The 15,505-nt window shown below is 40.6% G+C and overlaps 1 protein-coding gene across 1 annotated transcript in view; it reads right to left on the bottom strand.

Annotated features, from left to right (window-relative positions):
- LOC142401921 (complement factor B-like) overlaps positions 1-15,484 on the bottom strand; it is a 31,156-nt gene extending 15,672 nt beyond the window's left edge. Inside the window, exons 1-12 of the mRNA XM_075487374.1 lie at positions 15,427-15,484; positions 13,456-13,656; positions 11,595-11,780; positions 9,766-9,942; positions 6,713-6,799; positions 6,382-6,521; positions 3,477-3,621; positions 3,264-3,389; positions 2,953-3,051; positions 1,809-1,943; positions 1,520-1,629; positions 89-221 (exon numbers count right to left, since the gene is read on the bottom strand). Coding sequence (XP_075343489.1) covers positions 89-221; positions 1,520-1,629; positions 1,809-1,943; positions 2,953-3,051; positions 3,264-3,389; positions 3,477-3,621; positions 6,382-6,521; positions 6,713-6,799; positions 9,766-9,942; positions 11,595-11,780; positions 13,456-13,656; positions 15,427-15,484 — 1,597 coding nt within the window. The remainder of the gene's footprint in view (positions 1-88; positions 222-1,519; positions 1,630-1,808; positions 1,944-2,952; positions 3,052-3,263; positions 3,390-3,476; positions 3,622-6,381; positions 6,522-6,712; positions 6,800-9,765; positions 9,943-11,594; positions 11,781-13,455; positions 13,657-15,426) is intronic.
- Positions 15,485-15,505: the final 21 nt, after the last annotated feature.

Genomic DNA, 15,505 nt, shown 5'->3' with positions numbered 1-15,505 from the left:
CTAGCAGAATACATTACCTGCAACACTTACTTCTAATTCTGATAGAGAGTCATGTGCCAACACAGCATTTAAGGCAAACCGTTATTACCTCTGCTACCAGGTCTATCTTCAATTTCCACTGTGACATCCTTTGGTAAATCACCAAACTGGAAGCAGTGAGCAGCAGTCAAGACAAACTTCGGTGACACCAGGGAGCCGAGGCATTTCTTTGGCGAGTCACCCTTAAATTTAAAAAGATAATTAAAATAATTAAAACTTCATCATAGAGTTTTAGGCCTGCAGTTTACTGACTAACTGTACTGGTTAATATTCTACAGCACAGCATAGTTTATACTGAGTTCATCATGTTTGTCGCAGCCTTCTAAGTTTCCAAACTACGTTTTCTAAGAAAGGCCGTGGGTGGCAACAGGTGGTTTGACTCTTGCACGCACTTCCGACTTGATTGTTTAAAAAATATTAGGGCTGGGCAACGATTAAAACTTTGAATCTAATTAATCACGATTAATCACATTTGTACGCAAAATCCAAAAATGAATCCAAAAGTAGTGCATAGCTTTTAGCATTTAGTTTTATTTTAAATGTGCTGCCATATGAATGAAAGTGCCATAACATTTGTTGTGCAAACACACTTTTAACATCAGCATCTTTCTGTAGTTTTTATGTAGAAGCCTCGCTCCACTGTCTGTTTCCTTGAATGACTTGCTGCTATCAGTTGTGTGTTTTGCCTTTAAGTGATATTTTAGACTGGAACTACTACGCTGAGAAGACAATTCAACTTGGCTGCAAATGCAGCAGTTTTTTTAAAATTTATTTTGAAATACGTGCTTTTATGTTGAAAAAGGTAAAACAGGAAGTAGCGCTGGTTAGCTCCATGAGCTTCACACAGAGACCGAGGAGCACCTGTAACGGTGATGTTACCTGCTAGTTTATCTTCATTTTATTACTCCATGCTTTGTGTTGTTTGCTGTAACTGTGTGAATGTGATGCATTCAACAGACTTTTACAATAATAAAACCTGCCTTAATGCGCAATAAAATATTTATCGGGTAAGTTATTAACGAGTTAAAGCGCCCAGCCCTAAAAAATATATGTAGTTTATTTCCAACAAAAAATATGAACAAAACAATAACTAAAAATCTCCTACAACTTAGACGAAAAACGAAAGTTAACTTAATCTGATTTTACGAGCTCAAAATGTGGTAAAAAAAATATAATTTTACCAAAACCTCCCTTCTTCACACCGGACATTTGACAAACAAAAAGCTCCTCCAACACGCCCCCGCCCGCCCGGTGTGTTCTTAATCTGTCTAATTAATGGGAGGGTCTAAAAGTTACCAAAATAATCTAAACTATTTCAAATATAAAAATTAATTACAGATTTTGATTCCAAACTAACTAAAAAAAACTAAATTGATAGAACTTGTGATTTAGAAACATAAATGGCCACAACAATGTTAGTCTGGACATCTTACAGCAGCAGCAGCACGATGATGATGAAGCGTCATTCTGAATTCTTTACCTGGACGATAACGAACGCCATCCACGGATATCTTTTCTGTTTGCTTACTCGGTCATATGTTGTTTCATAATTTTTGTGAAGACCACACAGACCTACAACTTCACTCTCATCTGCATGAAAAAAAACCAAAATGTTTCATGATTAGAAACACCAAACGGATATTGCTCATGTTCACAGATGCAACACAGGCCTCCAGGTTTGATCTCACATCTCTCTTGTGCTGCCTTACGGCTCGATGATGGAAACAAAGGCGCACAATGTTCCTTCCTCATCTTCAAAGATAACTTACCGATCATTTCATCAAAGGTTTCGTGTAAATTTGTATCATGTTTCAGTCTGAAGTAATGCTGGCCTCCGGTTCCTGCTGTGAGGGGCTGCAGGTCGTCATCGTAGATAACAGCACCAATACCGAAAACATAAATGTCTGCAACAGAGTGATATGCAGCCTGGTAGGTTAGGGTTCCATTTCTGATGAGTCAAAACACACATTCAATCTGAAATAGGGCTGGGCAACGATTAAAACTTTGAATCTAATTAATCACATGATTTCCCTGATTAATCGCGATTAATCGCATTTGTACGCAAAAGCCAAAAATGAATTCAAAAGTAGTGTATAGCTTTTGGCATTTAGTTTCATTTTAAATGTGCTGCCATATGAATGAAAGTGCCATAACATTTGTTGTGCAAACACACTTTTAACATCAGCATCTTTCTGTAGTTTTTATGTAGAAGCCTCGCTCCACTGTCTGTTTCCTTGAATGACTTGCTGCTATCAGTTGTGTGTTTTGCCTTTAAGTGATATTTTAGACTGGAACTACTACGCTGAGAAGACAATTCAACTTGGCAGAGTTTACAGATGACTTTGGTTCTGTCGACTCCGCCGTCTGGAAGAACTTTAAAATGAGTAAAAGTTCCATACCCTTCTCCATGTTTGGTGGATCCGCCGATTACTTTCTTTTCCGGTTCCGCAGCAGACAGCAACAGACTTTTACAAAATAAAAGCCTGTGAGCAACAGACTTTTACAATAATAAAATACATAATAAAACAGGGGTGGTCCGTGGTGTAGTGGGTTGAGCAGGCGCCCCATGTACAGAGGCTATAGTCCTCACTGCAGCTGGCCCCTGTTCGAGTCCCGCATCAGACGGCCCTGTGCTGCATGTCGTTCCCCTTCTCTCTGCCCCCTGCTTCCTGTCTCTCTGAACTATCCTATTCATTAAAGGCACAAAAGCCCCTAAACATTTTTTATTTTTAAATTTATTTTATTAAATAAAATAATAAAACCTGCGTTAATGCGCAATAAAATGTTTATCGGCGTTAAGTTATTAACAAGTTAACGCGATAATAACGAGTTAACTCGCCCAGCCCTAATCTAAAACAGTGATAAAAGCCACAATAACAACAAAAAACTGCACAAATCAGAACTGGAACGCACCGAGAAATTCATCTCTGGAGCCGTCAGCCTGGTTCATGTACACCATGTTCTTTATTCTGTTAACGGTGGGTTCAGGGATGCCGCCCATGTTGTAGGCACCTGCAGACCAGGAAAGATGTTAAGTTAAGTTGATTTTTTTTAAATGAAAAAAATAAGTCTTTGGCTGTACAGCCAGGAGTGTGGCATCAATCACTTTTATCTCTAAGCATTTATTTCAAAAGGCTTAAAATAACACTTTTCTTTATATGAAAGTAATGGAGAGCGTTATTGCTAATATTAATCTGTTAAAAGCACCAGGAGCTGAAAATTACCATCTGTAAACAGGATGATGACGTGACGATGGTCCTTAAAGCTCTCCTCTCCAACTAGTTGCTTTATGAGCGCCATCCGTTCCTCAAATGTCTTGAAGGCAAGATTTAGGTTTGTTCCAGTGTGCCCTTTAAGTCATTAACACACACACACACACACAGTTAAGCTACACATAGAGATCCAGCTTTAACAGTAAATCTGTGCGCTTCACTCACCATCTGTTTGAAATCTTTCTAAATCATCTATCATGGAGTTCAGTTTTGCTTTGCCATCAAAAAAATCAACAATATTGACAACTTCATGTATTTCAGAGGAAAAGAAGATGATTTCATAGTTTGGTGACACTATGAAGGATGAAATCTGTGGACACATAATTCAATTCAATTCAGTTTTATTTATATAGCGCCAAATACAACAAATGTCATCTCAAGGCACTTAAATAATAAAGTCCAATTCAATCCAATTGGAATTCAATTAATTGTAATCATAATTATTCATAAAATAATCCAATTCGTTCACATAGAGCCAATTCAAAAACTATTTCCTAGCTAAGGAAACCAACAGATTGCACTGAAACTTTTTTCTTTTTCGGTCCAATCTCCCGTCCTGAGCGTGCAGCTCAGCATAAAGCAGCAGAGGAGGATGAAATGCATGGAAGATGCAGCCTCAGACTTTCTGAACATTAAAATCATCTGGAAAAATGACCTGTGAACCGAACTAACTCTCATTGGCCAGTACAGCATTTAGCTGTTATGCTGCAAACAAGTGGAACAAACTGCCAGTGGAGATTAAACTTTCACCAAATGGAGACATTTTTAAATCCAGGTTAATAAACATTTCTTTTCTCATGTGTCTATGCATGAAATCTGCACGATATCTTTGAATTTATCTGGACTGTTGCTTGTTTTTAAATTAATTTAAATGATTTTATTTGTTTATCTTTATATTCTTTTATGTATTTTTAATGCTTATTCCACTCCCTGCTGCAATGCTTTTATTTTATGTGAAGCACTTTGAATTGTTTGTCCATGAAATGTGCTACAAATAAATTTCATTTTATTTTAATTTTGATATTGAGAACACGTTGCCGTGAGCCATCAGGTCGTTTAAGTGGGTTCAATTCCTCTGTGCCCCTCATTTGCCCCTAAACTTTACCATTTTGGCTCTCACATAGTGGGGTCACATGGCACTGAAAGGATCAGATTATTGGCTAAATTATAATCAGACTGAGTTGAGCAAGGGTAGTTATCCTTGGATATCTGGTGGTGAATGAATGGAATCGGAGGCACAAAGCGTGTCATACCCCGATGTGATAGGTGGCGCTGTACCCATTCCAACTGTTGCTAATAGAGCCACTTCCTGTTGACCTCTTCACCACCAACAACAACAACAAACTCAGGCATTGGAGAAAGATGGAGAACGAAGAGCAAGATTAAGCTACGTCCCTCTACATTTGGTCTGTGATGAGCTGCTTGTTGCACAACGGAGCATTCTCCATCGCGTTGTTTGTTTCTTTCTGAAGGCGACAACAACAGGAATATCGTCTCCTTTGACTTCCGGGTCACGACCCCGGGAAAAAATCTGGAGCATGCGCAGAACGCAAAGTCTAATTCACCACGAGCTTCAGTGTCTACAAGCAGGTTTAGAGTGACTTTCAACTGAGTTATCTCGGGGTCTTAATCAGATCCAATTCTTAGTCAGAATAAGGTGTCTACATGCACTTAATAACTCAGTCTGATTGTAATTTAGCCAATAATCCGATCCTTTCAGTGCCATGTAACCCCACTGAGTGACTCCAACTCTTTAGTCACTTCATCTGTCAGTGATGTTAAATGTAAACGTTCAGGTTTATCACTGACACTCAAAGTTTTTGCTCTAAAGATGATGTTTTTTGCAAGCTTAGTTTGAAATGTGACCCAGTGGAATATATGCTGTGGCACAACATGAGGCTGCACCTGGTTTTTGATGTGTGGTACCTGAAGGAAAAAGTTAGGAGCGACGGTTACATGTGGACTGGACTGCAGAAGCTACTGCCATGTATGCCACTGTAGCCCTTAATGACACAGCATTGGTCAGCTATATTCTGTCACATTCTTGTAATGGCAACCTTCTCAGCCAATCTTCTCACTGTAGTAGTTCCAGTCTAAAATATCACTTAAAGGCAAAACACACAACTGATAGCAGCAAGTCATTCAAAGAAACAGACAGTGGAGCGAGGCTTCTACATAAAAACTACAGAAAGATGCTGATGCGATTAATCGTGATTAATCAGGGAAATCATGTGATTAATTAGATTAAAAATTTTAATCGTTGCCCAGCCCTAATTTTAATTATATGTCTTTGTTGGAAAACTGTATATAGATTTTCATTTTTGAGTAAACAACATTTTATAGACAGACATGAAGTGTGTGAACTTTGCTTAGTGTGATACAAAGTAATTAAAGGGAACTGTGAGAAACAGGGTGCTCTGGTCTTCCCATGTAGGAGAATGCGCAACCACTCAACACGTGAGGAACTAATGTCCCAGTGAAACATTTGTTGCATCTTGCTCACAAGATTGTTTTCCGTATGCTGATTGTAACTAAGCTGTGTAATAAAAAGAACTACACGGGGAAAGTCGGATGGAGTCGTTTCAGCACGGGTGAAGGAGTAAGTTCTGTCACTCCGTCCGGCTCCCCTTGCAAGTAAAAATACAATCTTGTGCACTGTGTGTTTTGTTGATCACTGGGGTTGTCTTGAGTGAACTGTGTTCCAGCTGGGTTAACTTTTAGACCCAACAGTCTTTTATGTTTTATGTCCTTTTTACTTAATGCAGCACTAATTGCCCCACGGGGGCACAAATAAAATGAATCTGAATAGGCCCAGAAGCAGTATTGTGTCCCACGCTTCAGAATAAAGTCCGAACTGGATTCACTGCTTCCTCCTGCTCCACATTACAGCTGCAGGCATCATAACTCACACACAGGTGCTTTCTCGTAGCAGTGACACAACACAACAGACCTCTTTGCTTTTATTCACCAATAAAAGGAGCTGTAATCAAAATGGGACAGGAGCAGAGCAGCTGAATGTGGTGACTTCAAACATCCGGCAGACCTTCCCCACCACTTTTTAGTGCCTCACCTTTTTAATAAGCGCCACGACAGCCTGTCTCACTCTATCGACTGCCTCTTCTGTGGTGCTCGGGGAAATGTCCATAGCAATGTAGATGTTGAGTGTCCCGTTCTTTGAAATCCGGATTAACCTCCCTGAATATATATCATCTAAGAAACAACAGTTATTTTACTATTCGCATCACATTTGTGTCTTTCTTGTTGTGTTATTATACAGATGTGTGGAGGAGAGGGTTTCAATGAAGTCATTGTACTGTGTCATCCTTCATTCCATTTATTTCTTAACAAAACATGGTGCAATAGGGAGAGTTATGATAATCCCATTAGGTCCAGGGACTTACCGGGAGGCTGTGATTCTACGAGGGTGTCCATGATTGCACGGCCAAAGGCCTCTGAAACCTCATGGGCAGTGTCGTGGGTGAAGTTATCTACAACGAGAGGAACCCACGGTGTTAAAACAACATTAAAGAAGTTTTGAACCGTACAACTATGTGCTGCTGAGTGATTCTGAAGTGAACCAATTTCTGTTGTGCTCGTTCCTGGGCCTGAAACTGTCCTGGAGCTCCCATGGGTTGGGATACCTGCTCTACACCATCACATAGCAGCAGAGATGGGGACTCGAGTCACTGTGACTTGGACTCGAGTCGACTTGAGTCACTGTTTTGATGACTTGACAAAAAATAATAGACTTGAGACTCGACTCGGACTTGAAAGTTAAAGACTTGGCAGTTGACTTGACTTGAGACACGATGACTTGAATGACTTTAGTGTTATTCAGTTCATGTTTTCAGTTTGAATCTAAAATTAATAAAAAAAACTAATATGGTTTACCCGGTAGGAGCGCAGGCTGAGAATGGCGTCATGATTGGATCCCTACCCTGTCAATCACTCTACATACCTTAAGTGTTTATTGGAGAGAATAAACTCATATCAGATATGCATCAACATGTCAGTGGGAGGGGGACCGAGAGTCTTCGGCTTTCATAATTACCATTTTGACGGCTAAAGACGAACAGCACAGTGCAAGACATGCGGCGTCAACATCTCAGACAGCCAGACGACAACTTCGAACTTTATTCGTCATTTGAAGAACCATTCTGACCAGTAAGTGCTTGTCATATTAGCTAATATTAACCTGTTAGCCTAGTTGGTAGTTAGCTAACGTTAGCTTGATATGATACGGGGTGGACAGGCTGGACACATTGGCCAATGATGTTTACTGACAGTTACTTATATCTTTGTCTTTTCACTTTATTAAGATCAGATTCTGCGGGTAAAAATGCAATAATAAGGTGACCTGACTTTGACTTGACTTGCCCTAGAAAAAATTACTTGAGACTTACTTGAGACTTGCACATGTGTGACTTGGTCCCATCTCTACATAGCAGTAACAGGATAACGACACACGTTTAACATGATGAAATTTACTGGAACTTCTACTTAGAACCATGTCTGGAAATGAATACCTGATAACAATCATGTGTGCTGCTACTCGGTTCCCTGAGGCCATCCCACTGCGTAATCCCACTGTGGTGAAATCTAAGTTCCCGAAAGTCATAGGAACTGACTAAAGTACAAACTTCCAGTCTGTTTCTCAAACCCTGAATATTTAACATGTTGTTTGCATTGAATACCATTCAGAGTCCAAGGGTGCATTGGAGCGGTGACATCAAACCCTAAAATCAATGCTGTGCAAGCACAACTTGGAGGTTTGGCTGAGGGGATCCCATTTGTTTGTTGTCCGTGAAGCTGTCCAGGAATCATTTGATTTCAGTCCAGCAGAATCAGCATTGAGCTTGTGGTTGGCTCAGAGCTCTAAAGGAGGAGTTTTTTGTTTTTTTCCGTGAGCGTTGGTGGTTGGTTTACCAGTTTGTTAAAGTTACAGAGTTGGTTCAGCTTTTCAGCTGCTTATTAAAGAGGTTTGAAGGAATTTACTGGACACCAAACTACTACTAACTAATGATCTAGTTGTTAAAAGTGGGAATCTTTTATTCTTAAGGCAGTAGACCATCCTATGGACATGTGACGACTGTAAGCTGTATGGCTCCATGAGTCATTAAAGGGGAAGTCCGTTTGCTTAAAGCCTGGACCTTATTTCTAGCATAAAATACCTTCATCTACTCACCGATAACAGTTTGGTGAAAGTCGGAAGATATTTAGATCACTGGAGATCGGCGTATATCCATATAACGGGAGAGAACAGGGCAGAGACAATACAGCCTCTAAATGAGGCATTATCTGTCTTTATTTCTGTCACGTCCATGGGGTTGTCCCCATGTTTTTAGTTTTATGTTTTAGGTTGTTTTATGTCTTGGTTTTTGAGTTCATGTTTTGCGATTGCTTTTCCCCTCACTTCCCATACCAGGTCATTAGTCGTCACTCATGTCACCTGTTTTCATTGTCCCCAGCTTTACTCATTCACAATCACCCAGTGCACTATTTAGTTCCCAGGCTCCCCTGTCATGGTGTGAAATCCTTTTTCCCCGATATCACCACTCCCTTGCCACATCAAGCTACGCCTTCCAAGTTAAGTGTTATTCATGTTATACGAAGTAATGTTCCTTGTTTAGTTTTTCCTTAGTCATGTTTTATTTTCCAATTTAGTTTTTTGTCGTCCGGCTCAGCCGCGCCTTTTGTTTAACTTTGTTTTTGTGAATAAAACCCAGTCTTTTTGCCTTACTCCTCTGAGTCCGCATCCGTGTCCTGCCACCCCACCCGTTACGACAATTTTACCAATACTTTAAGATGAATGAATGAATGAATGAATGAATGAATGAATGAATGAATGAACGCGTACTATTGCACTGTTAGCTCAGAGCTGCTGTGTTGTTGTTATCCGGGGCTTTCTACACATGCGTCTACTGGTACGACGTAGCAGCATTTTTACACAGAATTTGCTTCTGCTGCTGGTAACATGGTTCGTTATTGCGTATTTCCAAATTGCCATGTTGCACAAAACTAGCAGCAGCAAACTCCGTGTGAAGTTAGCCGACCGACAAGGAGCAGGGAGTGAATGAGCTGTGCTTCAGCGGCGCACGTTTATGATGTCATCCCAGTAGAAAGCCCCCGATAACAACAACACGGCAGCTCTGAGCTAACAGTGCAAAAGTACGCGTTCATTCATTCATTGGTCTTAAAGTGTTGGTGAAATAAAGACAGATAATGCCTTCTTTAGAGGCTGTATTGTCTCTGCCCTGTTCTCTCCCGTTATATGGATATACGCCGATCTCCAGTGATCTAAATATCTTCCGACTTTCACCAAACTGTTATCGGTGAGTCGATGGACGTATTTAAAGCCAGAAATAAGGTCCAGGTGTAAATAAACCGAACTTCCCCTTTAAGTAGGCATACCTTTGAACAAATGTAAAACATGGTGTGTAGGAATCAGTCTTACAATAGCACACTGGCTCTGTCCCGGTCCAATAGCCACTAGGCTGGCACACTCTTTCACTAGATCCCAACAAAAACAAGTCGCCATTGCAGGAATACTTGACTTTGTCATCAACTCCAAATGTGTCCCCTCTTCTCCAGGCTCCAGGTGGGATACCAGGATCAGCACAGGTGTTTCCAGCTGTGGCAATAAATACAAAATAAACAATAAAGGAGCAGCAAAAGTCTTCTCTCTCTCCATAACAATTTCTACAAATACAGGAAAAAAGCCTGATAAGTCCTACTCAACAGAAAATGTACTGAAATTAAAGAAATTTAATTAGAAAACATAAAAACTTCTTATCTGCAAAGCAGAGATGGGACCAAGTCACACATGTGCAAGTCTCAAGTAAGTCTCAAGTAATTTTTTCTTGGGCAAGTCAAAGTCAAGTCAACTTATTATTGCAATTTTACCTGCAGAATCTGATCCTAACCCATTTAGGCCTAAAACGCCTGGAAAAGAATGCCTGTAAAACCTATGGACGATTTCAGAAAGACCCCCTAAAACCTGAAATTTTTCCTGGAAATTCAGCAATTGTGTCAACGCCTACTAAATGATTGATTTCTCAGCCTCTGTAGCAGATAGAAACAAAATTCAAAAAGTATTTGAGAGCTTACACCTGTGGCTTTCTTTGGAAATTGAGTTTATTTACATACACCTTCACGAAAATAGAAAATGTAAAAAGTAAAGTGCAGGAACAGCACTATTTTCAATTAAAAAACAGTAATAAAATTTAATTTAATATTTAAATTATTTATTTTAAATCGCCAGTAATCTCTTCATACTGGCAGCACAAGGAGTCCCATGCCCATACACGTTCCAATAAACGTTTTCATCTCGGGCACAGTTACGTGTGACCACTTTGCCATCTTTGCTCGAGCTGGAGTCTGAAGTACCTGCTCACTGCATCTATTCATCTCGGAAACGAGATGCGCCCAAAGCTCCTCAGTAAAAATATGATTAAATGCCTGCAACAGTGTGGCATCTGCAGGTAAATCGACTTCACCCCTGGTGTGCGATTGAAATCTCTCCGTCGATTACGGTGGTAATTGTCAGTCTTCCACTCACATTCAAACCCTTCAAAATCATCCTCGTCGTTATCGTCATCTTCAAACACATGTGCTAGCCATAAATCTCCATCAATTGGGTCAGCACGTTCATCAGCATCATCAAAGCCAAGAAACTCCTCACAATCGCTACCATCTGAAAAAGACGTGTACGCTTTCCCGGCCTTAGTGGTAGAATAACGCAACAGCGCCCCCAGCTTTAAAGGTAGAAATGCGGCAATGCTTTCCCGGCTTAAATGGGTTAATAAAGTGAAAAGACAAAGATATAAGTAACTGTCAGTAAACATCATTGGCCAATGTCTCCAACCTGTCCACCCCGTATCATATCAAGCTAATGTTAGCCAACTACCAACTAGGCTAACAGGTTAATATTAGCTAATTTGACAAGCACTTACTGGTCAGAATGGATCTTCAAATGACGAACAAAGTTTGAAGTTATGCTAGATGCTGAACACTCAAGTCATTCAAGTCATTGTGTCTCAAGTCAAGTCAAGTGCCGAGTCTTTAACTTCCAAGTCCGAGTCGAGTCTCGAGTCTTTTAATTTTTGTCAAGTCAAGTCACAAGTCATCAAAACAGCAACTCGAGTCGACTTGAGTCCAAGTTACAGTGACTTGAGCCCCCATCTCTGCTGCAAAGCAACTCACATGAAGTTAAAAAATAACTTTAAATATAAATCAAATAACTAAAACACAAGCAAAAAGCTGTCTGTGCTCCTCAGGACTTACAGTCATGGCTGCAGATGGTAGTGTAACCGCTCCATTTCCCGTTTGGTAAGCAGGTCCGACTGGACGGGCCTCTCATAGCGTATCCAGCGTGGCACTCATAAGTAGTCACGTTGCTTACAAAGTACTTCTCTAGCTGAGGGGTGACGAATCCATTCTTAATCACAGTGGGGTCGGGACACTGGACACCTGCGTAACAAAACGAGAGTAATCACGAAGAGCGGGCGGCTTGGAATCTGCAGAACATCAAAGTTAAAGGGATAGTTTGCCTCTTTTGACATGAAGCTGTACAAAATCCCATATTAGCAACATCATTTATGAACATTGACTTACCCCCTGCTGCGTCCTGTGAGCCGAGTTTTGGCGTTGACGAAAGTAGTCCGGCTAGTTGGCTGGGGTTTAAAAAATAAAGCGTTTTGCTTCTCAAAACACTATGAGTTCTAGAGAATAATATATTTGCATCACAAAACCGTTCTCCAGGAAAAAGTCAGACCTCACAATCGCTTGGCCCTATTTTCTCTCCCTTCGTATCACTGCCTGCTGCTGACAGCCGCGCCTGTTACGGTGTTTGCTGCTCGGAAGCAGGGGACTGCTCGGTCTGCACAGGCCGTGTCATGTCCATGGGGTTTTCCCCATGTCTTTAGTTTTTTTGAGTTTTATCATGTGTTAGTTTTTCTCACGTCTTAGTTTTAAGTTCATGTTTAGTTCAGTTTTGCCATTGTTTTTTCTCTCACTTCCCATGTCAGGTCATTAGTTCACTCACGTCACCTGTTCATTGTCTTCAGCTGCACCCACTCACCAATCACCCTCCTCAGTATTAAGGCTGTGTTTGAAACCGCATACTTGCAAACTGCATACTCATCGATCAGACAGTATGCAGAGCGTTTACCCACAATGCATTTCGCTCCTACCCGAGCTGAAATCAACCGGCCTGAAGCTGATTTCACTTAAAGGTGGGGTAGGGGTTCTTTTTCTGGAGCATTTTTTTACATGTTGCTTGAAATACTCTTCACAGTACTGAAAGGACTGTTAACGATGATTGGATTCTGATGCGTCTATCAAACTGCAATCTGCTCCTCCCTCCCCCTCCCCCTCCTTCCCCCTGTGGGCGTACCCTTCTTCGTGAACGAATTACGCGTCCAGAAGCTTGGCAGGAAGCTCAACTAGAGCCAGCTTGGCTAGCACCTAGCATTATTAAACGATTCATTATGATGTTGAAAGGTATTTTCTTATCTGTGAATCCGCCAGTTAGCAAAAGTTAGCCAAACCAATCGATGCTTGCTGTCAGAACAGCGCTCGTGCACCTTTGTGCTCGTGAACAAGCATTGCGCGTTCATGTACTCTAGGAGGTGTGGCTTCGGGGGGAATCTGAAGAAAGAAATCCAGGATCTCCTACCCTACCTTTAAGCTCTAAACACTGTAAACTTTAGCAACATTGGAAACATTTTCAGGCGAGAAAGTAGTCGTTTAGTTCCCCAACGTGTTGAAAATCTGACAAAATACCGGCTATTTACAATTTTTTTTGTTTTTAAACACAAATCAGTTTGCTTTTACTTCTGAAGTCTGCATCCGTGTCCTTCTTCGCCTCGCACCTACCCATCGTGACAGCAGGCAGTGATACAGAAGGGAGAGAAAATAGGGCCAAGCGACTGTGAGGTCTGACTTTTTCCTGGAGAACGATTTTGTGATGCAAATGTATTACTCTTTTGAACGCATATTGTTTTGAGAAGCAAAACGCTTTATTTTTTAAACCCCAGCCAACTAGCCGGACTACCTTCATCAACACCAGGCTGGAAGTCTGCTCACAGGACGCAGCAGGGGGTAAGAAAATGTTCATAAATGATATCCCTTTAAGGTTACTCACGCTGGCATTTCTGATGTGTTGCAGGTTCAGGATCCCAGAGGCCACCGGGTTGGCATGCACGGTACACATGAGGGTGTGGATAGTAGCCTTCAGGGCAGTGGTAGATCAGCTTGCTGCCTTGGACCAGCTTCTTAGTCAGCGTGTAATGACCCCCCATGATTTGAACATTTTCCTCGCTGCAGTCACACCGAACCTCGCCCCCTGAAAAACCATCACCACACACAGAGACCTAAAGTCTGATTTTAGAAAGCTCTACACTGATCTACAATGGATCATAGCATCTCAGCTAATTCTCTCAGTTCATGCTACAGATTTTAGCCTCACAGCAACAGTGTTCCTGGTTGAGTAAGTATCAAAATAGTTGTGTCATATCCTTTATCATAGCCTTTAATCAAGCCTTTAAAAGTCATTTTGACTGCATGTTATTCCAAGAGGGGATTGTTTGATATTCTTGAAACATTCTTGGCATTAGCATCCATCGCACACAAGTCAAAGAATCTAAAGATATCCTATTCTCACCTCACCAGTGGGCCTAACAGGTCGTAATACGTTTTGAGCGTGTTTTTCTCAGGTTATAACTTGTAACGGGCTATTTTTAATATATTTATTTTGGACAATGATGTACTGAACAATGAAGGAATGTAATGAAGTTTCACTTAAGCAGTAATGATAATTAGTACGTGTAGTACTCATTTAAGAACAAATTTGGAATTACTTACGCATTTCCAGTTTTTTTTCTTATTCTATGCTGCTATGCTTCTGTTCCATAGTGCTCGATCTCAGTTGAAAATAGAAGTGTAGCGTTGCATATGTTTAAAACTACAATGCACCATTTTAACTGTAGACAGCATGGCAGAAACTGTCAAAAAATGGCTGTAAAGAAGAACAACAAGAAAAAGTAAAAGTCTGTTGCTGTCTGCTGCAGAACCGGAAAAGAAAGTAATCGGCGGATCCACCAAACATGGAGAAGGGTACGGAACTTTTACTCGGCCATTTTCATTTTAAAGTTCTTCCAGACGGCGGAGTCGACAGAACCAAAGTCATCTGTAAACACTGCCAAGTTGAATTGTCTTCTCAGCGTAGTAGTTCCAGTCTAAAATATCACTTAAAGGCAAAACACACAACTGATAGCAGCAAGTCATTCAAGGAAACAGACAGTGGAGCGAGGCTTCTACATAAAAACTACAGAAAGATGCTGATGTTAAAAGTGTGTTTGCACAACAAATGTTATGGCACTTTCATTCATATGGCAGCACATTTAAAATAAAACTAAATGCTAAAAGCTATACACTACTTTTGGATTCATTTTGGGATTTTGGGTACAAATGTGATTAATCAGGGAAATTGTGTGATTAATTAGATTAAACATTTTAATCGCTGCCTAGCCCTACTCTTTTCATTTTTTCTTTCATGCCCGCCTAACATTTATCCTACATGGATGGAACGTATAAAAGTGGCAATCCAGCACACTATGGATGTAACAACATGAGGGAGACAGTTCAGTTCAAAGAAGGGTCAGTAACTGAAATCAAGGATGAAAGTGAACCAGATAAGAGTTCATCGGGTGGCCAGATCTGGAGACGTAAGAAGCATCTTTTTTTTTTAGCATTTATCATTAATTGCCTTAGCATTGTCTGTAATAACAGTCCTTTTAAAACGTGTAAAATGATTGGAGTGCTGCGTTTGTTCTTGGTTTTAGTGTAAAAATTCAGGCAGCTTCAGCGAGCTAAGAGTTACTTTTTACTGATACACTTGAGGCACATTTAAGAGCCTGAACTTTTTCACTTTTTTCCACTTGACTAAAGATTGTTAGAGCTTTTACAGCCTCTGGTTATATGATCACCAGCCTCTGATTGTAATATCTAAGAAAGGATTTTAGAAGACATATTCTGTAAAGATAAATTCGTGATAAGCATGCAAACAGTACTGATATTTAGAGATGCTGAATTATCTATAAAACATATACATCACCCTTACAGAAGAGACATAAGAGCGCAGCAAGCCAGCTCCAGTGGACAAAAGCCTCCATGTTGATCCTGGAAGAGGAAAC

This window comes from Odontesthes bonariensis, chromosome 16, assembly GCF_027942865.1.
Source record: "Odontesthes bonariensis isolate fOdoBon6 chromosome 16, fOdoBon6.hap1, whole genome shotgun sequence".
Classification (NCBI taxonomy): Eukaryota; Metazoa; Chordata; class Actinopteri; order Atheriniformes; family Atherinopsidae; genus Odontesthes; species Odontesthes bonariensis.
Note: the sequence above shows the minus strand (reverse complement) of the source record. Positions and strands in the feature narration are given on the sequence as shown.